Source organism: Dasypus novemcinctus, chromosome 6 (assembly GCF_030445035.2).
Source record: "Dasypus novemcinctus isolate mDasNov1 chromosome 6, mDasNov1.1.hap2, whole genome shotgun sequence".
Taxonomy (NCBI): Eukaryota; Metazoa; Chordata; class Mammalia; order Cingulata; family Dasypodidae; genus Dasypus; species Dasypus novemcinctus.
In genome coordinates, this window is record NC_080678.1 from 86,305,035 (window position 1) to 86,330,804 (window position 25,770).

Consider the following 25,770-nt stretch of genomic DNA (forward strand, 5'->3'; position numbering starts at 1 on the left):
TGCGAAGTTTGGTGTTAAAGTGAATAAACTAATCAGCGTGAAGCCTCATGATTGTTTCAGAAAAGAGGACAAGAAAATGCATCTGAATACTCACTTTGACGAATCTATGAAGTATATTACAAGTGCACCAATGCTGAGAGCAAAGACTAAGACAACCTGCAAAAGAAGAGAAAAAAATGCCATCACTTAGGAGCTGAAAGCTGGGATGTTTATTTTTGGACATGCAGCAGCACCTCTGAAACGCAGCGCCAATTGCTCTGCGGTGCCTGCTTTGAAATCGCAATGCAGGGCATGGGCTGCTCCCATATGTTACACGGCTTGTTGGCTCTTTACACGGCAGGGGGCAGCAACCTCGCTCCCAGCCAACAGGGGTCAGGGCAGACTTGTATCCTGTGACATCGGGCTTTTCTCTGGGACTGTTATCTCACACTCCAGTTTCTCCACAACTGAAGTCAATAAACTTCAGTGGGAAAACAGCAGGTAAAAGTTAGGGGTGATACAATTTTCAATATTATATGTGACCTAGAGGCAAAAGGAACTCCAATAGAAGAAAAACAAGTTTTAACAGTTTTAGAGTTTCATTTACATACCATAAAATTCATCCATTTTAAGTGGACAAGTCAATGATTCCATTTACCAAGTTGTGCAACAATCACCATAATCCAATTTTAGAACATTTTCATCATCCTAATAAAACCCCATAGGCCTGTTAACAGTTAATCCTGTTCCCAGCCCCAGCCCCAGCCCCAGACACCCACTAATCTATTTTCTGTCTCTTTAGGAGGAATAGCAATTTAAAAAGCATAAAACTGCTTGTACATGTATATATATGCACATAAAATGTTTATTTCATATTTTGAAAAAAATATATATATAGGTAGTTATAATACTTCTCAAATATTTAAGAAAACAGCTTATGTGCAGGAAGCCAAATGAGGTAATGCATTAGGTCAGTTAAATGACAATCCTTATTCTTCTTTACACACTTCACTCAAAATTAATCACCACTGATATAAATGACAGTTTTGGCATCTCCTCCTATGGACACCTGTCATACTAAAGTCCATCAAATGAAAATGTAGCCGATTAGGCTGGTACTGACATGCCTGTCCTCACTCAACATTCTAATTTATTTCATCTTTCACAGAGGAAACTACTAGTGCAGTTAAAGGATGTACAGAAATAAAAAGGGGGAAACGGACTAGTCCCAGTGGTTAGGGCGTCTGTCTACCACATGGGAGATCCGTGGTTCAAACCCCGGGCCTCCTTGACCCGTGTGGAGCTGGCCCATGCGCAGTGCTGATGCACTCCAAGGAGTGCTGTGCCACGCAGGGGTGTCCCCCGCGTAGGGGAGCCCCACGCACAAGGAGTGCGCCCCGTAAGGAGAGCCGCCCAGTGTTAAAGAAAGAGCAGCCTGCCCAGGAATGGCGCCGCTCACACTTCCCGTGCCGCTGACGACAACAGAAGCGGACAAAGAAACAAGACGCAGCAAATAGACACAGAGAACAGACAACCGGGGGAGGGGGGGAATAAAATAAAATAAAAAAATAAATAAAAGAAATAAAAAGGAAGTTAAGAGCCAACAATTAAATTCAAGAACAAAAAGTAAGCACACACACACAATGCCAGGCCAACAAATACCTTGCTGACATGCTAAACTGCTAAAGAGACTGCAGATTGAAGGGTGTGAGCAAGTGGCGGCCCCTCAGGGTTTTCAGATACTGACATCCCTCTGGCATTGGCTGGAAGACTGAGATGGAGCTCAGTGTATGTAAAGACTGGGTACCAGAGATAAAGCTCTGTGTGTGTGTGTGTGTGTGTGTGTGTGTAAGAGAGATGGGGGGGCAGTGAGATAAGGAGAAACACGAGATGACACCTCTAGACTGCATGTGTCTACCAAACCAGTTGATGGAAAACGAAATGTGTGAGATATTGATTAAAATATGGCAAGGAAGTGGAGCAGAGCAGAGGTGGCTCAAGAGGTTGAGTGCCTGCTTCCCACATGGGAGATCCCAGGTTCAGTTCCGGTGCCTCCTAAAAACAAACAAGCAAACAAACAACAAGCAAACAAAGGCGGGTGCCAAGGCAGGGATGCTGATGTGGCTCCGTGTTTGACTGCCAGCTTCCCACACACAAGGTCCTGGGTTCAATCCTCGGCCCTGGGACTGCAAAAAAAAAATTTAATTAATTAAAATAAAAAATTGCAAAACTCCATCGAGCTAGTGGGGAGGGAAGGTGGGCTACATGAATGTAAACACCAGTCAAAACACCTGGACACTGTAAAAGGAATGCAAAGTTTCACAGCAACTCGATAAATTCTCCTTCTGAAAGGAAATGTCTAAAACATACAGTCCTCGCTGGGGCTTATTTTTTCTTCCATTTGGTTTTAATAACTACAACATGCTCTGGTTAAATCCAAGGAAGCTCCTGCAGCCTCCCGTAATTACCACCTACCAGTACGGAGCCACCCCACCCCCTTGCCTCAGTGTCTCCCCTCACACACCTTCTCCCACACACACACACACATTTCTTGCAAAGTTACAAACAAAAGCAAACCACACATAAACAGGCCTCTGTTTTTGCCTCCATTATCTGAATGAGGCAGCAAAGCAAACGACTAGAGCTTAATCTTGATCTGTGTTGCTATTTGTGAGACATAAGCAGTGAGATCCTGGCCCTGACCTCATTCTCAAAATGCTAAGAGAAGGGGTGTGGCCATAACAGAGGGGAGGGGCTTCTTCATTCATAAACAGCTGATCCAAGAGGAATCCCTGTCAGTTTAGCTCCCTGTGTGTGTATCTGTCAATGCTGGCCTCCATCAAAGCTGGCTATATGGGCCTGAGTTACTGAAATCCACAGTTGTAGGAGAAGAGACAGGGAGGGGAGGGGAGGGGAGGGAAAGGAAGGGAGGGGGAAAAAGCCCTTTCAAATGCCACTTGCACCATTCTGAAATGAACTTCCAATCTAAGCTCTTCTGCCATGGTGGATGATTTCTCAACATTGGCATGGCCAAAGTGGCTGACACTAATTTGCTCCAGCTGCATCATTTGGCGTCATGATGGGGAATAATGCACTGCTTATTTAAGCAAATCAGCCAGTGACAGGAGGAGTGAAGGAATCCTGATACTCTTTAAAGATGCGAACTCCAATCTCAGTGTCTCTGGGATAGAGTAAAAGAGGAAAGAAACCCAGGGGGGAAATGACCTCTAGAGCTCCTTCGAGCTGAGGATGCTGGTGAGTGAACCCTTGCTTAGTTAGTTCCACATGTTCAGCCCAAAAAGCTGTCTCTGGATGAGGTCCAGGGTGTTTCCAGACTGCCACACACCCACCACGACCCACCACCACCCACTATCACCCTCCTTGCATGGAATGATTAATGTGGAGAGAGTTTGCTTCTCAGTAGAGAGGGAACTGTGTGTTGTGATTTTTAAACTTGTGAAATGCATCTTTATCAAGTCAGGCTTGATTACATTGTCAACCTGGATCCAGGTACTATAGAAAATAAATCAACCCTTAGATTTGGCCATGAAAATAGAAATCCAAGAAAGAGTCCCTTCTACAGGGCCCTAGCAAAGCCATCTCAGAGGGGGGCATGTTCTCTTCTCCAAGTGGTCTGAGGGTAATAAGCAGATGTCAAGAGGGATTCATTGGGGAAGCGGACTTGGCCCAGTGGATAGGGCATCTGTCTACCACATGGGAGATCTGCAGTTCAAACCCCGGGCCTCCTTGACCCGTGTGGAGCTGGCCCATGCACAGCGCTGATGTGCGCAAGGAGTGCCGTGCCACGCAGGGGTGTCCCTCATGTAGGGGAGCCCCATGTGCAAGGAGTGCGCCCCGTAAGGAGAGCCGCCCAGCGTGAAAGAAAGTGCAGCCTGCCCAGGAGTGGGGCCGCACACAGGGAGAACTGACACAAGATGATGCAACAAAAAGAGACACAGATTCCCGTGCCGCTGACAACAACAGAAGCGGACAAAAGAACACGCAGCAAATGGACACAGAGAACAGACAACTGGGGCGGGGGGGGGGGGGAATAAATAAAATAAAATCTTTAAAAAAATAAAATAAAATAAAAAAGAGGGATTCATTGATTCTTTCTCTGGAAAACCCTCCATTGTCTGCGAACCCTGATCTAAATACACAAGAATTCAGTCTGACAACACAAAGGGACTCGATTTTTGCCTAAATGGTGATGTTTATTGCAGAGCACTCCCCAATAATCAAGTATTTATTTAACATCTGGGATGCATAAGGCCTTAGGAAAAGTAAAAGAAGTAAACCCACTTGGAGTCATGAAACATAGCCCCTTCTAGAATAATCCTTCCATGGAGTACTCCTCCACTATTAGGCAATTAGTGCTAAACTGTGTGCTATAGGGGATGTATATTGCATTATTGACTAGGTCAGGGGTTCTTAACCAGGGGTCCATAGACAAAGATTTCAGGAGGTCTGTGAACTTAAATTGAAAAAAAAAATCAACCCATTATCTTTATTTTCTCTGACATTTAACTGAAATCTAGCATTTCCTTCACTTATGAACGTATGCAATAAATAAATTACCATAGCATTCATTTCACCTCACACTACAGTTGTTGCTATCTCAAAAAATTGGTTATGGTCATTCATACTTAAAAATGATGGTAGTTGTTAGACCTGACGCTAGTTGAGTGTCATAAAACTATCCACCCCTACATTCTGAGAAGGAGTCTGTGGTTTTCACCTGACTGGCAAAGGGGTCCGTGGAACAAAAATGGTGAAGAACCCGTGGTCTATGTAGAACATCAATAAATGGAAAAGGAGTTCGAGGAGGGTTGGAACAACAGGGCCCTTGTCTCAACATCTTCATTCTCATGGTATCCTTTCTTCCAGCAGGTTACGGCTTCTCTAAAATTCTGTTAGTGAGTGGGGAGGGCACTTGGAAATCCTGTGCACTTCCACAGCCCAAGGGATAAGGAGAAGGGAAGCCCAAGGGACGTGGTAAGAGGAGGCCAAGAAAAGCACAATAGTCTAGCAGTGCAAACATACTTGCCCTTCTGCATCTCGGTCATAGAATAATCCCTCACAATGGCCTGGCACGCTACAAAGGATTGTTCCACACAGGAGCCAGTGAACAGGGACCTAATTATTCGAGATAATTTGAACATTCCCTCTTAGGGCACAACTTCTGCTCACTTTCACGAGAGTCTGCTCAGCGTTCCTAACTCCCCACAGCGTGGGTTTCGCCAATCACTGTTGCTACCTTGAAAGGTGCTAATTGCCATATTCTTAGATTTGCTGAAAACACCCATATGCTCTGTGGCGATACTGGGTACTGAGTGATATTTACAGAGTGCCAGATTCCTAAAAACAAAAGCAATTTGATAAATGTCATAGGAACAATGGTGCTGGTGACTCATCTATTTCCAAAACTCCAAGCTCAAACACTTCATGTGATTGCACACACGACTGCCAGGAAAACACACTCACGGGGTGTGTTAAAAAAAAGTCTGCCCGTAACACCTGACTTGAGAAGCCTGATGATAAATGGATAAACTCATAGCCATCTTCATAGACAAATCCAGCTGAAGTTCTAAATGTCTCAGAAAGTTCATAAAAATGGAAAATGGCAAGGCAAAAATATTCCCGCCCAGGCAGCTGGGACTCTCCAAGGAAAAGAGAGATCCAGTGATTTGAAAATGGAGGCCCGAAGCTCAGAAAAGATGGCTCTTCAGAGATTCGCCTGTCCAAGAAACTGGATTCGAATTGCCGAGTTTGGGCTCAAGTTACACGTGGCTACACACAGATCCTGGGAGATGGATTTGGAGCTGAGGCTCCCAAGTGTAGGCACCACCAGATTGACCACCTGAGCTCCCCTCAGAAAACACAGATGCCCTCTTCCCACCCTGGGACCAGGAAGCCGAGCTCAGGGAAGTCGGAGCAGCTCTATTTTTAACAAGCTCCTCCAGTGATTCTGATGTATGGCCAAGCTGGGAATCACCGAATTAGAGCCATTAGGGAGAACCACTTAGCTCAAGTCAGAGATTAATTTACAAATGTCGCCTTAACAATTAGCCCATTAGAACATATGTATGAGACCTGCAGGCTTTGAGAATCGTGCTAGCAGTACTCCAAAAAGTACAGAGAGTCGGACAGATTAATTCTCTCCTGAGCAGGCTTCGCACATCCTGCTCAGCTCAGGGCAGTGCCAACGACCCTAATTAAGGATTCCTCAGGTTTGATAGGGCCCACCTGGTTACTGACAGCTGCGACACCTCTCAAAAAACCAGCAAATTCCTGTATATGATCCCGAAGGCACATAACTCAATTTTTTAAAATTGAGATATCATGTATATACCATAAAATTCACAGGGGCCTGGTGATAAATAAACGTAAGCCCTCCCAAGGCACAATAATCTCGGGACATTCTGTTTACGAGAGTCCATCTCATTCCAACATCAAAAGTATAATGTTTGCTCTGATGAAATTAACAGCTCCAGCAAACACTTATTGAACTCACATGCACATGCCCCAGAGTGAGAGACCGGGAAATACAAAGCCACGAGAGCCGGCAGGCCTGGCTTCTGCCCTCGACCAACGTAGAATCTAGGAGCTGGAACCACCCAGAAGTCCCTTGTGAAATCTGGTAAGTGCTACATATAGAAACAGACTCTTCCTGGCTGTGAAAGAAAGGAGAGGGTATGGAAGTAACACCGCCCCCTTGCGAACTCTCGAAGTGGAAGGGGAATGGGGAGACAGAAAACCCTGGAAGATGAAGGAGAATCGTGATTGGTCCACTCGGCAGTTCCAGGGAAAGGCAGACACCAGCTGCAGGCATCGGCCGACGTGGCAGGAGCCCAGGACTGGAAGTCGGCAGGCCTAGGTGTGAATGTCGACGCTGCGCCACTAGGCAGTACACTCCTGATCACGTCACTTAACCTCTCTGGGATTTGGTTTCCCAATCTGTGAAATGGCAGGATTGGAACAGATGACAATTAAGTGGGGTTCCTGGTTTGTTGCTCTATACAGTGAAGAAATGAGAAACTGCTTTGACTCGGAAGGGCAGCACCCTTTTATGTCAACTGTATACCATCTGTCACCTGTGTACCATTTGTACATAATTATAATTCGGCATGCCGACAGTAATGCGTGTCAGTAAATCTGTGCCAGAGAGACGTGTGTATTTCATAAAATCAAAAGTGCAATCCCCATCACACCCAGATTCAGTTTGTGTCTCCAGCATCACAATCACTTGCCCATGCAGAATGTCATCCCATACAACTTGAAACAAAAACAAACAAGCAAAAAGGTACACGGTAGAGGAGCTGCCAGTCACCTTTCTCCCGGGTCTGTGTCCCCAACTGGGGCATGCAAGGAACTGAGTGGTGGTCCTGACCCGGCCCTGTCCCCTCCTGCCTTTGCAATTCTTTGAAAATCCCATGTTTCTGCAGGTTTTACTCCCAAGAGCTCAAGCTCTGAGTTTGGGTGTTTTCTTAAGGAAAAGAAGCAAATTTTTTGTGCTTCACAATTTGGGAAATATAGTAATATGATTCTTTCATCCCTAAACTATCATTGGTTCTCAATAGAAGATAGAATCTTATTATAAAAAGGTATTTTTGTCATCACAATTAACCAATGGTCTGTAAAGTATAAAGACAATATTTTGATAGTACCATTCCAACATCCAAAGGTCCCCTAAGTTTCCTATCTAGTATCCTGGATCATTCCTTTTGATTTATGGGAGTACTTATACAAAAATGCTATAAATTGATTCACTGGAAACTAAGAGTCCAAACAACAGTTTAAGTATAGATGTATTCGGGATGAAAGAAAGAAAAAAGAAAGAAAACAGTGCTTGAGTAGTTTGTATTTGGAATTACAGCATTAAATTAATGGACTTCCAGATTAACAGTAAAACTGTGCTTTATTCATATATTAAAAAGCCTAGTAAAAAAAAGGGCTGTGATTTCACAGAAATTTGAATCTGGTGCTTTTAAAAAGGCAATACTCTGAAGCCATATCAGTGTACAATGGACTGGATTCTCAAGACAAATGATATAAACTGGAGAGGGCCACAACTTAAATTTCTTCAAATGACTTCCACTATGTTAGGTATGAGGAAAAAACTCCCTGACATAGCCTACGCTGGCCTCATTTCCCTTCTCTGGCCTTATCTCATGCTTCCTCCTTCTCTAGGTTACAGTTCCTCTGCAATTTCAGTTCACCTCATTCACCACACCCCCTCCCCCTCAACTACCACAGGGCCTTTGCACAGGCGTTTCTCCTCTGGAAGACTTACCTCCCCTGTAGTTTAGTCATCCTGAAGATCTCACCTCTACTGTCACTTTCCTGCCTCCCTGATGAGGGAATTTCCCCATCAGCTGAGCCTGTCGCTCTTCTTTGTAGCACTCACCAAGCAGCAATGTTACCTTTTCTTTTATGCAATCATTTGATTAATGGCTCTCTCCTCTATGGAACTGTAAGTCCTATGAAGGCAGGATGCATGTCCAGTTTTACTCATCACTAAATTCCAAGACGTGAATAAAGCATCTCATTAACATTTGTTAAATAAATGCTTGCAGAGTAGATGAAGAGGGATGTTGGAGACTAGGAGTAATGAAAGCAAAAGAGAGAAGGTCACGGGTTACTCTCATTGAGAGAGACTTTGGAGTTTAAAGCCTCAGGCAGGGGTGATGACAGAAGCCCAGGAGAGTGGGCGGGGGGGAGCCTCCTGGTGGAGGAGTGCCAGGGCCTGGGCAGCACAGGTGGCAGCTGGCAGAGTCAGGCGCACCTGACTGAAGGTGACGGCTGGAGCTGAGGTCCAGAACAGAAGGGCGGAGGAGAGAAGCCACCCTGGATCATGGGGAGGGGCCTGGAGGTGGGTCAGCAGCAGCTCAGGAAGGGGAGGGGCGGGGGACTGAGGGGAATGGCACAAGCGTCAAGAGAGAAAGCGCTTTCACACAAGGATGGAACGGCGGTAGAGGGCCAGAGTGTCCACTGGTCGCTGGGCCATGAAGAAACAAGCAGCCTGCCCAGAGAGAGTGAGGCAAACAAAGACTCTGGGAAAAAACAGTTTCAAGGAAGGTTCAGATGTGGGCAGTATTATGTAAGGACATTGAGAATTGAGATTTGGGTCCAAACAAAGTGAAGCACATGTCATGAGATGAGACTCAGAGACGAAAAACAACACATAAGTATAAGTGTATAAATAATAAATGAATATATATGCATGCAAGTGAATGCAAATGCACACACACACACACACTGCATAGAGAAAAATATTGCACTTCACTAACCGCTAAGCCTGGATCTCTTCCCAATATTTATTAATCAACTCTATTTCCAGCAACATGTCTCTGGACATTTTTAAATTAGGTAATTTCAAAATGTGTGTGATAAAAATGAAGCCCTAGAAGCAAACAGGCCTCCTTCTTAGTGTAACTACAAAGAACAAGTTTATTATAAATCATGTATCAGCTGACAAAGGTACATAATTAAGTATAATAATGGGCTTTTTGTGGGGGAGGAGAATTTGACCAATATTGATAGATATGAAGGCTTTGAATTCTTCTTGGTTTTTTATGTTCCCCAAGGAAGGATCTGGGGCATAAATTATAGTTGCCTTACCTTTTCTCTGTGCATGTTGATATAACTCTAGGGTCAGAGCTATCTGACATTTTGAAGTTTAATGTTTCCCAATTGTTCCTGGGGTGTCATCTTAGGTCCTAGATTTTTTTTACTATACTTGGCTCATTTTGCACAGAAATACAGAAAGTTTGCATTCCTCTGAGGTCCTAATTTATTATAACTGAAATAAGAGATCAAAATGAGGAAAAGCAATGGTAACATTTAGAAAAATTTCCCTAAAACATGTATCCTTCATGAGAGTTGAGGTTTAATGACACTGAGATCTTATACCATTGCATCATAAAACTTAAAAGGTTGTTTTCTGCATAATTTCAACAAAGGCTTTAAGATTGATGCATTGGCAAGCTAATAAAATCTTCCATTCGATGTCTAAAGTTTGAAAACCTTTTCTGTCTAATTATTGAAAAATCTAGGGGAAAAATTTCCATCTGCTGGTAGTGCTCCCAAGTTTGCAGCTAATGAGCTTTTTGAAAAATTGTCTTGTTTAAGTGCATGTGGGTTTGGCCAACTGGAGTTTTAATTTAATTAGGATCATAAGAAGAGAAAACTTGTCTATAGTACTGTCACATCACCAGTTGCCACTCACTGTCACCAAGGACTAAATTTATGACCACCTTTGCCCTACTCCTCAAATCTTGCCAGCTCCCAGGTTATATTAAAAACAAGTGGAAGGAACATTCTGAGACTCCACAAGTAGAATCCAGCAAGATAGTTAAATTTAAAAACTTAAATGCAATCACCCTCTCAGGCAGATCCTAATACCTTTCCTTTCACTCGCCCTGGGTACCTCTGAGAAACTTATGTTTCAAGTGATGCTGTCCTCTCAGGGATGTTTGATTGTATCCCTCGGAGAATTTCTCCTTTAGTTTCCAGAATCTCTCCCCATTTTGCCACTGATACCCTACCAGGGCCCCTGCCTTCCTCTCCCATCCCTACCTTAATCTATGACTGGTACACGCAGCAGGCTGTGAATTTCCTAGGGATCAGAGACCCTGACTGGAGCCAGAATAATCTATTGTGTCTTTTGATAATTGTAGCTGAGTCTCAGGTATGATTAGGAGTTTTCAAAGAGTGTGCTTTTGGTCCTACTATCACTTAAATAACATGCAACAATGTACTCTCCAAGATAATGGAATCTCAGTCTCTGAACCTCAAGGTCCAGCTGTGGGGATGGCTTGCTAACAGCCCCTCAGGCGGTTAGTCAGTGGGACCTTAAAGGCACCCCAGAAACAACCTAAAATTTCCATCTTCTACAGAGATGATCTTTACCAAAAGTGCTGCTTTTAAAAAGCTTGATCAATACACACTAGAAAATGATGACACCAAAGCCTCTCAGTCTTGAGGGAGTCGGCCAACTACACAAAACAACTATCCAATTGACAGTGTCATCAGCACCGACATTGACAGTGTCATCAACACCTACATTGACCGTCCTTCAAACTCAGCCACCTGCCCCACGCTTATTCGACGTGTTCGTACTCCTTGGCAGAAACCAACTGTTGTCCATAACAACAACCATAACAAATGGGCTGGCCTTGACAAACACTTCCAGGAATACGAATGAAGCCTGCAACTTCTTTTTGTTAAGTTTGACATGCTACTGAAATCCAGGTCTCCAAAGAGAAGGCACCAACTTAGTCCACTTCCGGCATCACACTTCCCTCCTTGACTTCAAAGGAAATGATTTTTGCATTTATCATTGAATTGTTACAGATAAGCTCCCCTTCCCAAAGGAAGTAGAAAACTTCATGAGATACCATCTCTCAGGCTCACAAATTCCCACTCACCACCTCCTGGATGATTAGAAGGCAGGATCATAGGCACAAATCTCAGCACGCTCAATTATGGGTGTCCCAAGCAAGGGTAGGACACCCCATTAAGCACTGCCTTGCTGCCGATGTACGAAGGATAAAACATAGCCCAGTTGCTGTGTCACTTACCACAACCATCTCACAAGCTCCCCGGCGTCCAGTAAGGCTCAGATGCTAAACCTGCCACAGAGGGTAACTGAAGCTTTCTTTGGGCACGGTCAGAAAACCATGTGCTCCACATCCACGGGGTCTTTGTACAGTGGGGGGCGGGGGAGTGGTGAGCCTGTGTCAGCTACCACAAGCTTCCCTGCCTCTCTTACCCACACACTTTGAAAACATATGAGGAAAAAAGAGACCTGTCAGTGCAGTGTCACTGGTTGTTTTCCATAGTCATTGAAAAGAGAAAGGGCAATTGTACAATGCTTAGATAAGCGTCATACTTGAGCATCTTCAACAGACAGATCAAGCGCTGGCTTAGAGCATGAGCAAACCAGGGGTCCAGAAGATTCAAAAGGAGGTTTTCATTTCATATTTTTAAAAGTTTCTTCATAGTTACTGGGGAGAAATCAGAACTGTTGGACTTCCTTAAGCTTGTCATATGTTTTTTCCATGTTTAAAAATCTGTATGTTGGGAAGAACCAAAATCTTTTCAGCACTTAGCGTAGGGGGGGCCAATGAACTTGAATTTAAATTCAAAAAAACATTATTCTTGTGGGGCCGTGATGGTGCGGGTGTGATATATTTATTAAATAACACACATTTTGGTGTGGACTTAATAAGGGGTCCGTGGTTTTCACGTGACTGGCAAAGGAGTCAGTGGAACAAAAAAAGGTGAAGAACCTGACTGAGGGGCTCTTATGGTCATAGGTCCGCCCTGCCTTTCAGCACAGTTTTGGTCTGATCACGGAATTCCCCTCCCCATATACTACATTAGAAGATCTTTATGCGCAAGAATTAATTCCTGTGGACTCTACACACCATTCAACAGTTTTACATTCATTCATTCACTCATTCATTCCACAAAGTTATTGAGGGTCAAATATGGACTTTAGGGTTGAGTCAGCAAGGGATACAGAGTTGAAGAATTTCACTGCTTTATGGAACTTGAACTCTAGTTCTAATTTTTGTTGTGCAATACAGGGTGAAGGATGGCAAGGTAAGCTTCCTAGCATCAGAAGCCTTTCAGGATGAGATGTTAATGACCCCAAAGCTGGTATCAAATTTGAGTGTGCATTAGAATCATTTGAAGAGCCTGCTAAAAAACAGAATCCTGAACCCCATCCCAGAATTTCTTTTTTTTTTAATTTTTTTTAATTTTTTTTATTTTTTATTTTTTTATTGACTTTGTAATAATATTACATTAAAAATATATATGTGAGGTCCCATTCAACCCCACCCCCCCACCCCGCCTCTCCCCCCCCCAGCAACACTCATTCCCATCATCATGACACATCCATTGGATTTGGTAAGTACATCTTTGGGCACCTCTGCTCCTCATAGTCAATGGTCCACATCATGGCCCATACTCTCCTCCATTCCATCCAGTAGGCCCTGTGAGGATTTACAATGTCTGGTGATTGCCTCTGAAGCACCATCCAGGGCAGCTCCATGTACCAAAGACGCCTCCACCTCTCATCTCTTCCTGCCTTTCCCCATACCCATCAGCCACCATGTCCACTTTTCCCAATCCAATGCCACCTCTTCTATGTGGACATTGGATTGGTTGTGTCCATTGCACCTCTATGTCAAGAGGAGGCTCAGATTCCACATGGATGCTGGATGCAATCCTCCCACTTTCAGTTGTAATCACTCTAGGCTCCATGGTGTGGTGGTTGTCCTTCTTCAACTCCATCTTAGCTGAGTGTGGTAAGTCCAATAAATCAGATTGTAGGTGCTGGAGTCTGTTGAGGCTCAGGACCTGGCTATCACATTGTCAGTCCAGAGATTCAAATCCCCTAAATATATCTTAAACCCCAACATTAACTGCACCTCCAGCACATTAGCGTGAAAGTCTTATGAAGGAAGATCCCATCTGAGTCCAGATTCATCACACATAAACACCATTTCCAAAGAGGGGCCATCTGACCTGGTAGTTAACCCCATCGGCCAGGACCATAATTCCCATGGGTCTCTTTAGCCCTCAAAGGAATCAGTATCTGGGGGTTGCATCTGCTTTATCTGTCTCTCTGACTCTGCTCAGTTGTGCATGAGGGCAATCCTTCTGCCAGCCTCCAGACTCTTTTTTAGAAACTCGTAGCCATATAAACTCATTTCTCCTTTCCATTTCCCCCTTACTTTAGGTCAAACAGCATTTTAAAGTCATGTTATTTTATGTAGACAGGGATATTCTGCTGATCCGCATTGAACCTTCCATTTAAGGTCATTTTCCAGTTGCATCATCAGTTGGTAGTTGATAGTGGCCCCTCGGTGCCAGGGACAGAATTTCTGATTCAACAATTCTGAGGTGGGGCCCAAGAATGTGCATTTCTAACACATTCCAGGTGATGCAGAGGTGCCTGGTTCAAGGACCACATTTGGAGAACCACTGCCTTAAACTATTACAGAAGAAAAAAGTTTCTTCTTTCAAGATACTCGTTTTTTTCCCTTTGAATATGATTGTAAAAACATTTTCAGTTGGTTAGGTTTAAGCACATGCTGCTTGGACAAAATCCCCTTCAAAGATCTATAAAAAGACATTTGGAAGACTGGAAGTCTTCTGGAAGGGGGACAATTGGCTGGAACTCTTTCTCCTGAAATATTCTAAGTCATGTTCATAGCCCAGTTGATGGGTTAGACAATGCCAGCAAGGTGTTTTCTTTAAGTTTTTAAGTTGATATATTTTCTTCACAGAAAGGTACCTCAAGAATGTAAATATGATGACATTGCTGATACTAAAACCATGAAAATCCCCCTAATTCAAATAGGGAGGTTTAAATTTCTGACAATAAACTTCCACCAGGGTCCACATTATAAAATGTGTGAAGGTGTGGCTGAGGAGACTTCTGATTATAAAGGAAGTAATCAGAGTATATAGAAGATGTACCATCAATTTAAAATGGGAGTTAATTAATATACTGTTTCCTTTATTGGGGGGAAAAAAAGTGTTAAAGAAGTGTGGTGTTTCATGTGCATTCTAAAACCAAAGGAAACAAAGGTTATGACTCTGTCCATCTCACCCTGGCGTGTCTAAGGCAGATGAAGGACAGACCAACTCTCTCTCTTCAGGCTGTACACTTCTAGGAATCTTCTGGAAGCAATGTGGTTTCCCTTGTGTGCCTTCCCACACAAGGTTAAATGTCTCATGCAGGAGCCAGAGCTGGGTCTCAAATCCAGACTTGACACCCTAAGTTTTTTGTTTGCATCCACGATACCAAAGCTACTTCCTGAATTGGGGTTGAGGCATCCAGTGTTCAAGAAGCCCCTTCCTGTTGGAAAGCTGAAAACTATGGTCACCTGAGAAGTGACTGAGTGGCATCTATGCAGGAAAAAGGGAGGGAGAAGGGGGATATGCAAGGACAGGAGGAGCCTGGAATGCCTAGGGTAAATGAAAGCCCAGGATTGGTGTGGTCTCTGTGTTGGCAGAACTACCTGGTTCTCCAACACCTCCCTGTGAGTGACCCTACCAGAATGGTCCCCAGTTAACTCAGTCATTGAGTACCCCCACCTTCCCTACACATCCCCATCCCCATCCTTGAAACCAAGATGGACAGGGAGGCTGCTGCAAGTCTGACCTAGAGGAGGGACACAGATGCAGGGTGAAAACCAGGACTGGGCCAGCACCTGGCATTAACTATGCCGTCTGCTGCCTCCTGATCTGCAGGCGCCTGACTTGTTTTGGCAGGCTGATTCCCTGGCTTTGCAGGACCCTCCAGCAAGCACAGCCATCTCATTCCCTGCTCCTGGGCTCCTCTGGAAAGGATGGACAGTTGCTTCCTGCCAGTGGCAACACACAGGCCTCAGTCCTTAACAAGAAACAGGCAAGGGCAGAAGGTACGAGTGAGATCAGGTTAAGCAACTCCCCAAATCTAATATTTTCGAGCAAAAGGGGACCATATGCAATGTACGAGTTCCTCTGTCTTCTGGCATTCCATCTGTAAACATAAATAACAAGAGCACACATTGGTCTCTGGGAACTGGAATGAGGATATCAAGGACATAGTGTCCAGAGAGAACTGGACCTGTGGATGATAGCTCAATTTCCTCCAAAAACACAATAGGTATTTCCCCTTTGTTCAAGCATCCTTTCCAGTGTCAGAGGGTGAACGATAGGCCAGTGACATCCAATAGAAATAGAATACAAGCCACGTATGTAAATTAAAATTTTCTAGTAGCCATATTAAAAACAATAAAAAGAAAGAAGTGGAATACATTTGTTAAACATTTTTATTTAACCCAATATATCCAAAACAGGTTTACTTCCACATGTAATTCATATGAAAATTATGAATGAAATACTAGGAATGATCTATGAACAATTTCGGGCATGTAGTTTGTTCTAGCACTATGGTGGTGAAATGGGTTGTGAGCACATTGATAAATATCTTTAATTCCAGGATGACCTTACTGGAAGATGCAAACAAACCACTCTGGGTACCAGCTGCATTTACTGATTCACCCAACATTATGGAGTTCTTATCTTCAATAAAGTGCCATGACGCCATGCCTTAGGAGAAAAGAGCTCAGAGAGTCTGAAACGTTGAAGGAGCACATGTCCCCATCCTGTCCCCAAACCATATCTTCCTGGTCTTAGAAGGCAAGAATGGAACACCACTCTTTCTGCAGGTTCCTTCTACTTGTTCAGGTCTGGCTTCAGGGCCGGTCCTCATAGAAGCCTTTGCCAGACTCTCCTTTGGAAAGCTGTGCCACGAGTGAGTGAGTGAGAGAGCATGTGCCCACAGCACGGGTCTACCTCATGGTGCTTCCTTTCCTTCATTGGCTTCATGGACCTGAAATCACCTTGCTTATTTACCCCTTAGCTTGTTTATTGCTTTTCTAACCTCAAGAGACAATAAACTGTGTAAGGACAAGGACGTGGTGTGGTTTTATTCTTGGTGTATTCCCAGCGAAGCAGTTCAGTGCCTGTAGCATACTAGGTGCTTTATAAAGAATTGTTAAATGAATGAATGAATGAATGAACTAATGCCCTCACTGATTCATTGATTCTCCTGCTCCTCCTTGCTTGATATTCCAAAGCCCACTTAGCATTCACATTTTGAGGACACTCAGTTCCATATTACTTGATATTTGGCAGATTATTTTTGTGTGTATGTCTTGTCTGTCCAAATAAACTATGAGCTCCTTGAGGTTGTACACTGAATATTATGTTCCTTCTGCATTCCTCTTAATGCCCAGCATAAGGCATATCCTCAGTGAATACTCAGTGGTGATTGAATGGGATGAATAAAGCACAAACCCTAAATTAATTTCTTGGTCACACATGGTGGACTATTTCTACAAATAATAATTTTTTAAATGAAGTAAATATATATGCATACATCTATACATGTGCACTGTTTCTCATTCTAATTAAGTGAAGCTATTTTTGTAACCATTTTCCAGTCCAAGAGTAAAACTGTAAAGAATAATGCTAAATCTTAGACCATTAAGTTGGTTTTCTTTAATTATATGGCAATGTTTCAAAAAAGCTTTGAGTCATCTTTAAGATTCCTTGCCAGGAACACAGCGCATTACATTTAAAATGGCACTTATCTTAGTAAACACATTTCTATTGCAAATGATTTGTTCCAATAAAGCAAATCCTTGGCAAATACATGCCATTTCTACTAAACCCCCTACCAAGAATAGATACACGGAAATAGAATGAGCACCAGAGATGAGGGAGCTTGAAACAGTCCCTCTATCAGAAGTCATCAGGGTATTTTCCCTAAGCCCAATAATCATGGACTCCTCTACCCTCCTCTGATTTCAAATCCTATGACTCTTACTCTTTATAAATATTTTCTACAAGATAGCTGTACATAAGTCCTCAACACTTAAAAAGTAAGCTCTGGACATGAACACTTGTCTATATTTTCTTTCTTTCTCCTTTATTCTCTTTTTGCTGGCCTCCCCCTCATTCTTCCTCTGTTTCTGTCCTTAAAGCAAAAATCAGGAGGTTGGTCACATGCAAATATGAATTCAATTTCTGTGAGAAAGCTGAGTTCTTGAGAGATTAAGCATACCAACCGATCATTTGAAGTGAAAAAAAAAAAAATCCAGTGCAGGCTAAATTATTTTCTGAAGTACTTATTACATGAAGGGTCTATTATGATAAGCTATTATGCTTGCAGGATGAATTGAATTCAATTCATGCAACTCATCACTTCTAAGAGGAATGCAGATAAAAATTTTATAGCAACCTGAAAAGGTTTGTGGAATAGATATAGAAAGATCAATACTTTAAGATTTTAATGTCATCTTGAGACAATAGAAATGGTCCAAAGCAAGGAACCTGTTTTCAATAAAACAAAAAGATTTAGAATTAATCAGGTGAGTAGAGGAGAGAAGAAAGAACAGTCACTCCAGGCAGCAGTAGTCAGGGAGGTGCTCATGGAAGTGTGGTTAAACTGTAAAGGAATAATGGGTAGAATCTGGAGGGCAGAACACAATCTACTTATAGGTTCTTTGTTCCACATATACGTATTGATCTCTTACACAAGGCGCAGAGGACAAAAAAGTCCTTTATACAGCTGATATTCTACTGGGGAGAGGACTCCTTCCAGAAATTAGTTACGACAAGACATACACAATTTTATGCTTGCAAGTATATATATACGAAAGGAAGGGATTTTTTATCATTTAAAATTTTTTCTACAATCAAAATAAAATTTCTGTCCACAATTCATGTTTAACCTGTGAATTTCCCTGCTAAGGATATAATTTCTCAGTGTTTGACCCTGAAACCAATCCATATCTATCTATACCAATTATTCTGTGATAGTTGTGTTTTTCTTTTTCCAAGTCAGAATATTTTGGGACACTTTCTTGAGCTACTACAACTACCAATACTTCAATACCTATTTTTTTTCTCATACCCTTAGTGTTTTCCATTGTCTTTTGCTTGAGTCCAGAAGGCTTTCATTTGTAATTACATCAGAATTTCTTTCTCTTGGCTTCATGAGACTTGTGTTGCAAACAAGGAGCTCCTTTTCCACAGTCTCTCTTTTCCCTTCCCTTCCCTCTTTCCATTGTTAACTGTGGAAATACAGTTGATCGCCACGACAAATCATAAAAGATCTCTCCTAACTCCTTCAACTATGAGTACCCTGATCATGAACTGCAGGTATGGCCAGCCCTGAACCACACACTAGTTAGTTATAGGTTTAAAACTCAGGCAGAATTTGTCTCACACATAACTAAAAGACCAGTCTCTTCTAGGATCCAGGATCCTTAGAAACAAATTCCCTCCTCTTCCCCAAATCCCTTGAGGCAGTGAGTGTGTCTACACTGTTCCTCCTAGTGATGAATTTTAATCAGGATCCCCTCCCCATTCCCAATCAAGGACCCCAAACAGTAACTGAGCTAATCATATAAATGATGCTTCTAAGAAAAAAAAAAGCCGTTTTCCTTTTTTAAAACGTGCTTGCTCTCCTATCCATTTATCTGTTTTCCTGGCAGTGTTCTGTATTAATTTATTGCCCAATAAAGCACAGACACTAGCAGAGTTGCTGAGCCATGCCTAGTGGGAAGGCCCACTATTTCATCCTAGCAAAGGCAGCAATGAGCCAAAAGCACAAAGACAAGCATGTTAGACATCACAAAGCCAGGCTGGCTAATCCCAACTCCATTTGCAGTCTCACAGACAAAAGGGAGGCAGGGTTTACAGGCTTAAGGAGAACGTAGGCAATTTATAATTATCGATTGTCAGAGGATACAGAGTTAAGTTTGATGGATAAGTCAATTGCCACTGGGTTTCCTTTCTGTCAGATTAGGTAAACCGTCCTGCTGCAGATGCTATGTATTATGGTGAGCTGTGGAGGGAGAGAAGCAGATAGGGGATGTGATAAAGATGGAGATGTGGGTGGGAGCCAGTTGGTCATGGTGTCCATCATTCCGGGAGACTGACTCCCTCTTGATGGAAGGGTGACTCTTTGTGCTCCATTTACAATTTACACACAGGGCTTAATCACAAGGTCCCCATTCAGACTTGTGCTTTGGCAAAAACTGTGGCAATGGCTATCTTGTGAGTGGAAGAGCTTTTTATCTGAGAATGTCTATCACCTATAGTCACTGGATCCACACATTGAAGCCAGGTCCTCCCTGTTTAGAAGGCTTTGACCTCAGAGAAACTTTACCAAGCAAAACACCGTGACTTCAAGTCTGAGGAAATGGTACTTGTGTTCAGGATACCCTTCTTGTCTTCCCTTAACTCAATCACGGCTCCAGTCTAGCAGGAGGTATAAAGGAAAATGGCCAGCTCTCACTCTGGTTCCTATATAACAGGGAAGGAGGAAGTACGGCAATTAAACATCAAGGTTAGTCCTAAGGATTTAAACCAGTATCCAAGTTGTAGAATGTTACTCTGGGAAGGATTATTGTCAAGATTGCCTAGTTCTGGGCCTTCATTTTATTTTTAATCTATTTTTAAATATATATATACACACACACATGTATTTTTAAAGATATTTAGATTACATAAATGTTACATAAAAAATAAAGGGGATTCCCATATGCCCTGCTCCCTACACCTCCCACATTTTCCCACATTAACAACACCCTTCATTAGTGTAGTACATTCATCACAATTGATGAACACATTTTGGAGCATTGCCAGTACGCATGGATTATAGTTTACATTGTAGTTTATCTTCTCTCCTACAAAATTTTGTAAGTTATGACAAGATATATAATGACCTGTATCTGTCATTGCGATGTGATTCAGGACATTTCCTGAGTCCTGAAAATGCCCCCATATTACACCTGTTTTCCCCTCTCCCTGCCTTCAGAATCTCCAGTGGACGGGCCTTCATTTTAGGAGAGAAAAGTGGAATCCAGTGATGAGAACTGGATCATCTGATGTCAGAGGCACAAGCAAAATTAGGAGGGGTGAAGAATGAAGAGGGAAAGCCTAGAGGGTCTGCCTTCCACTTGCCACAGTCCCTGGTGGTGACTCCTACAAGGAGGACACAGCTGGCCAAGCAACAAACAAGCAAAAGGTTTATAAGACCACAATGAAACCCACAATACAGGCAACTATCACCACCCATGTCTGAGGGAACTTCTCAGCAGGCTGCACTGGTCTATCACCATCACTTGGTGGAATAGTAAGAGTGAGGGAGAAGAGCAAGGAACACTGTCACCAGGAAAAGGAGAAGGGCCATCACCAACATGCCAAGGTCAACCCATCTGTGCCACCTCCAGTGGGCTCTCCCCTACTTTATGCCACCATTCATCTCTCCCATAATAACCCCCTTGGTGAAGGCAGAGGAAGCAATATGAAGTTCCACTGATTTCGCAGTCTGGTCTTCAGTTCACTAAGGATGTGAGAAATACGTCCCTGGCAGTCCTCCCCATCCTGCTCAGGCCATGTGCTTTCACATCTGGCCCTTTCTGCAAATGGCCTCCCCACTTGACTGCCCTTGCCTCTCTTCTCCACACACCCAAACCCTGCCAATTTGTGGAGATTTGTATCTTGAAACATCTCCCAGCTACCCCTGCCTTCCATGATACTTTCTTTCTCCGACCACGTTCAACACGTAGAACATGGTTCTCACGAGGGCTTGGGATAACTGGGTTGTTTGCAGAACAGACATACACAGTGCCACTGCTTGCTGTGCATTTTTATTTAATTCAGTGAGGGCTGTCCCCCTAGGAAGACCCCCTGGGCACCGAGGCCATGCCTTTGCATACCTTCCACTGATGTGCCCTCAGTATGCCTCTGAGGCCGACCTGCCTTGGAAGCTCCCAGAGTTGCTGTGAACATAAAGATCCCCAGACCTAGCCCCAGATGTCCAAGCTCAGAGTCCTGATCCAGGTTAAGAAGAACTGCCTCGAAGTGCCTTGCTCAGCAACGAGCATAGAGCAGAGGCTTGGGAGGCACTCACTGCCCTGACATTGTAAACACTGGTAGTGGAGAGGCTTCCGGGCTTGGAGTCAGGGACCTGATTTTCAATCCTAGCCGTATGGCCTGTGGAAATTCCTTAATGCTGTGAGCGTCACTTTCTTTACCTCTAAACAGGCACCATGAGTTTGTGAACCACAGGTGGGAAGCTTCCAAGATCCAGGCTTAGTAGTTATTCAGTTAAAGATGTTACAAGAGATATCTGTACAGGAGTCACATAAATTAATCCAGTAACTACCCTGAACTGAATCTCAGGGTATTAAAAGGCTAGGGACTCAACCTGGTTCAAGAAAATACTAATAACATAAAAAGTATATAATATGATAAATAACATGCTAAATATGTAATACATTATATAATAAATAATATAATGCAATTATTGATAGCAGCAAATACTTACGTGATACTTGTGCCAGACCCTATTCTAAATATTTTACTCATATTAACTACTTTAATCCTCACAAAGATTCTAGGAACTGGGTACCATTATTATTATGCCCACTTTATAGCTGAGCAAACTGAGGCCCAGGGCTGTAAGGTCAGTTGGCCAAGGACCCACGGTTAGTAAACAGGGCACAGTTAGTAAACAAGGCTGGGATTCCTCAGACAGTTCATCCCTGTGGTTGGTTGTCTCTACCGAGGAGATGTTCTTAGCAAGTCATCCTCGTCTTATAGAAAAAAGTCCTCCCACCCCCCCCCCCGGTGAGGTGATGAGGAGGTGAGGAGCTGCTAACACAGCCAGTTTGTAATGTTTGCAGGACTGTGCTCCAGGTCAAATCCTGTGAACAATGAAGTGGGAATAAATAAAATCTGGTTTTGCTAAACAGTAATAAGAAAGGGAGTTCCATGGACCAACACTGGACGGGGCTCCGCTTCCTGAGCCCCTCACAATAAAGAGGTCAACAAATGCAAAATGCACAGGCTGCATGTTTTCCCGTGATGTGGCTGTGCCTAGCACGGGAGGGGGACCGTCCATCCAGCTAATGCATTTTTAAAACTTCTGAATGACTGATGTCACCTCCCCGGGAAAGAAATTAGCTAGGAGGGCCTAGGTGGTTTCTCCAACATGCCATCCACTTGCCAATCTGTCAGAGTAGCCAGGTTGACCACAAGTGAGACACCAACACCCAGGATCTGGCCCACATAACTGACCAGCGGGGACAGGGAGCTTCTATGTGGCATCCCTCTGTGAGCTCATTCTCTGGAATTCTGGCGTCACTGAAAGGGCCCTGATCATTTATGCATCTAACTGGCTCTACTTTCAAAGTAGATCCAGCTTCCCACGCTTTATACCACTCTTGCTGCACACAGCCCAGTCCAAGCCGCCATCATCTTTCACCAGATTATTGCAATAACCTCTGAACTCCTCTCCCTGTTTCTACTCTATTCCAAGCACCAAGTGGGAGGGTACTTGTTTTCAAAACTGCCTAAGGAGCCTACGGATATGCTCCATGGACTTGGGCTGTTAAGACCTTTTCTAATGGCTCATTCAAGGAAGATAAAAGCAACTAGAGGTGTTTCCTTTCCACCCAAACAATCTAAGGTTTATACCTTTCCTTTAATCACTTCCAAGAGCTGTCCCAATCCATGCCTACTCCATTCACAAGTGAGCATGGTGTATTCTTAAGTCAGTCTTGCAAATATATATATATATATATATGTAAAATCATAGACCTCTGGAACTATCAAATTAGGGTGAGTATAGCCAATATCATGTGCATTTAGGTAACTGAAAAAGAATTTTCTCAGCACCTGCTAGGCAGTGACAGGACAAAAGAGAAATATAAAATATGTTTCTCTCTTTTAAGGAATGTATATTTTTCATGGGGAGACAAGATTAATATCCAACAAACAGACTGACAATGAGATCAGATTTTGTATGGTTAAATGCAAATATCAGGAGAAGAGATGACAAATGCCTTAAGAATTGAGATGCACATAATTGGTATGGCTAGAATGATTAAGGAAATAATCTATCAAAAGCAAGTACAGTGATGAATGTGTGAAGTGTACATGAATCGGAGCCCTGTGTCTGGGTACACTGGATTGAAATGCTGTTGTTGTCCCCCACTTCGGGGTGTGTCTAGACAAGAACAAAGCTGTCTCCAAAATCCAGCCTCAGCCCCATATTATAGAAACTTGGAATGACAGTGAAGACAAAAATGATTTTCTCTACCACATTGAGTCACCCAAAGCAAATCAATAATTGAAGTGAGATCTGTAGGATTTGGTGTGGTAAAAGTAAAGAATCACATGACTTAATGTGTATAAGAATATTATTATCTGGAGCCAGAAGGAAATTTGAGGGATAAAGTCATTAAAACATCATAGCTAAAAGGAAAAATAATTCTTCCAGCTACTATCATCCATCCCTCTGCTAGTCAGTGTTTTGAAGTGAAGCTAATTGTGCAGACACATGGTATATTGCATCACAAATCTGGTATAGAAATTTCTATAAAAATTGCCTTTTCTCACAGAGTGAAAAGATATCTGAAGACCACCTCAGGATGAATAGAAACTGAGTAATTTCTAGACAAGTGGATCTCAGAAGCATTCCCATTTTTTATTTTTTATTTTTTTTTAAAGCTCCAGCTTTTCACGTTCCACCAGTCTGCAGCCCTGGTCTAGCAGAGCCGTGTCTGGCATAGTTGAAGAATTACATTAAACTCTGACAAGACTAATTTTGAATCTATAGAAAGACTTTTAAGCAGTTCTACTTTACTATACTTAGAATAATTATTCCATTGATTATTTACTTAAAGGAAAAGAAGGAAGCTGGGATGGATGTTTTAGGCTCCATATAACTCTGATTTGTGGGAAAAGATAGAAAAAGCTCAATGCCACCATGGAAAATAGTTCATCCCATGGTGGGGTCACCACCTGCTTCAGTGGAAATTAATGGTGGGAAAAGAGAAGAGAGGGAAGATTTGGAGGACAAATATACCCAGGGTGTCAAAATCCCAGCAAGAATACAAAGGGCAAGGCTGAGCAAATTAATTATAACACTTGCACTTAACTGGTACCTTTCAACAGGGAAGCACAGTGCACTTTACAAATAATACTTATTTTCCTGGCTCTGAGAGGCACAGGGATAAATGGCAAGCCCAAAGGTCACACAGGAAATGTGTGACAGTCTTAAGACTAAATCAAGATCTTGTTCCTCAGTCTCTGGGCTAACAGGCTCCTCCTTTCTAGTCCCACAATGCATCTCACCCTTCCCCTTTCAACCAACCATAGGGCCTTTGAAAACCTGGAGGTTCTTGTTCTTTCAGGAGAGAACAGCACCTACCAAAGGTCTTTTCTTCAAAACTCAACCAGAACAAGAGGAAGGACAAGGCGGCAGCAGAGTAGTATGCACCAAGGATCAGCACCTACAGGGCAGTCAGTAATCAGCCAGAGTTAACTAAATCACCTTCTGGGGGGCCCAGGAGACCATAAGAGCATCTTTGTACATCTCTGGAAGTGAGCTTGAAGACAGGGCCTCCCAAAGAATAGATTTTTTTAAAAAAGAATGGAAAAATTTAACAGAGTCTCAGGGAACTAAATGACAGCAAGAGTCAGGCAAACATACATGTCATGGGTGTCCCAGAAGGAGAGAGAAGGGAAAGGGGCAGAAGGAATACTTAAGGAAATAATAGTATAAAATTTCCCAACCCTATTGAAGAACATAAATATCCATGTCCAAGAAGCACAACATACTCCCATACAAATAAATCCAATAGGCCTACTCCAAGACACAACTAATCAGTATGTCAAATGCCAAAGATAAAGAGAGAATCCTGAGAGCCACCAGAGAAAAGTAATTCATCACATACAAGGGATGCCCAATAAGATTAAGTGTTGATTTTTCAGCATAAGCCATGAAGGCAAGAAAGCAATGGTATGGTATATTTAAGATATTAAAAAGAAAAAAACTGCCAGTCAAGAACTTATATCTGGCAAGACTGTCTTTCAAAAATGAAATTGTGAGCTTAGAATATTCGGATAACAGAATTGTAACCAAAAGACCAGCTTTGTAGGACACACTAAAAGGAGTGCTACAGCCTGAAAAGAAAAGACAGGAAAAAGAGGCTTGTAACAGAGTCTAGAAATGAAGATGATACCAATAAAAGTAATGAAAAGTATATAAAGAGTGGTGAAAATAAGATATAGATAGATAAAACCCAAAGCTCAAAATGGGTAAAGGAAGACCTGCCTTTACAGTAGTAATTGAATGTTAATGGATTACAATTCCCAATCAAAAGACTCAGGTTGGTGGAATGGATAAGAAAATATGAG

At 42.8% G+C, this 25,770-nt stretch overlaps 1 protein-coding gene across 6 annotated transcripts in view; it reads right to left on the reverse strand.

Annotated features, from left to right (window-relative positions):
- The window catches only part of KCNMA1 (potassium calcium-activated channel subfamily M alpha 1), a 766,236-nt gene that overhangs the window by 382,954 nt on the left and 357,512 nt on the right, over positions 1–25,770 (reverse strand). For all 6 annotated transcript variants that reach the window (XM_058299114.2, XM_071215879.1, XM_058299113.2 and 3 more), the window contains one exon: positions 95–156. In XM_058299114.2, coding sequence (XP_058155097.1) covers positions 95–156 — 62 coding nt within the window. The remainder of the gene's footprint in view (positions 1–94; positions 157–25,770) is intronic.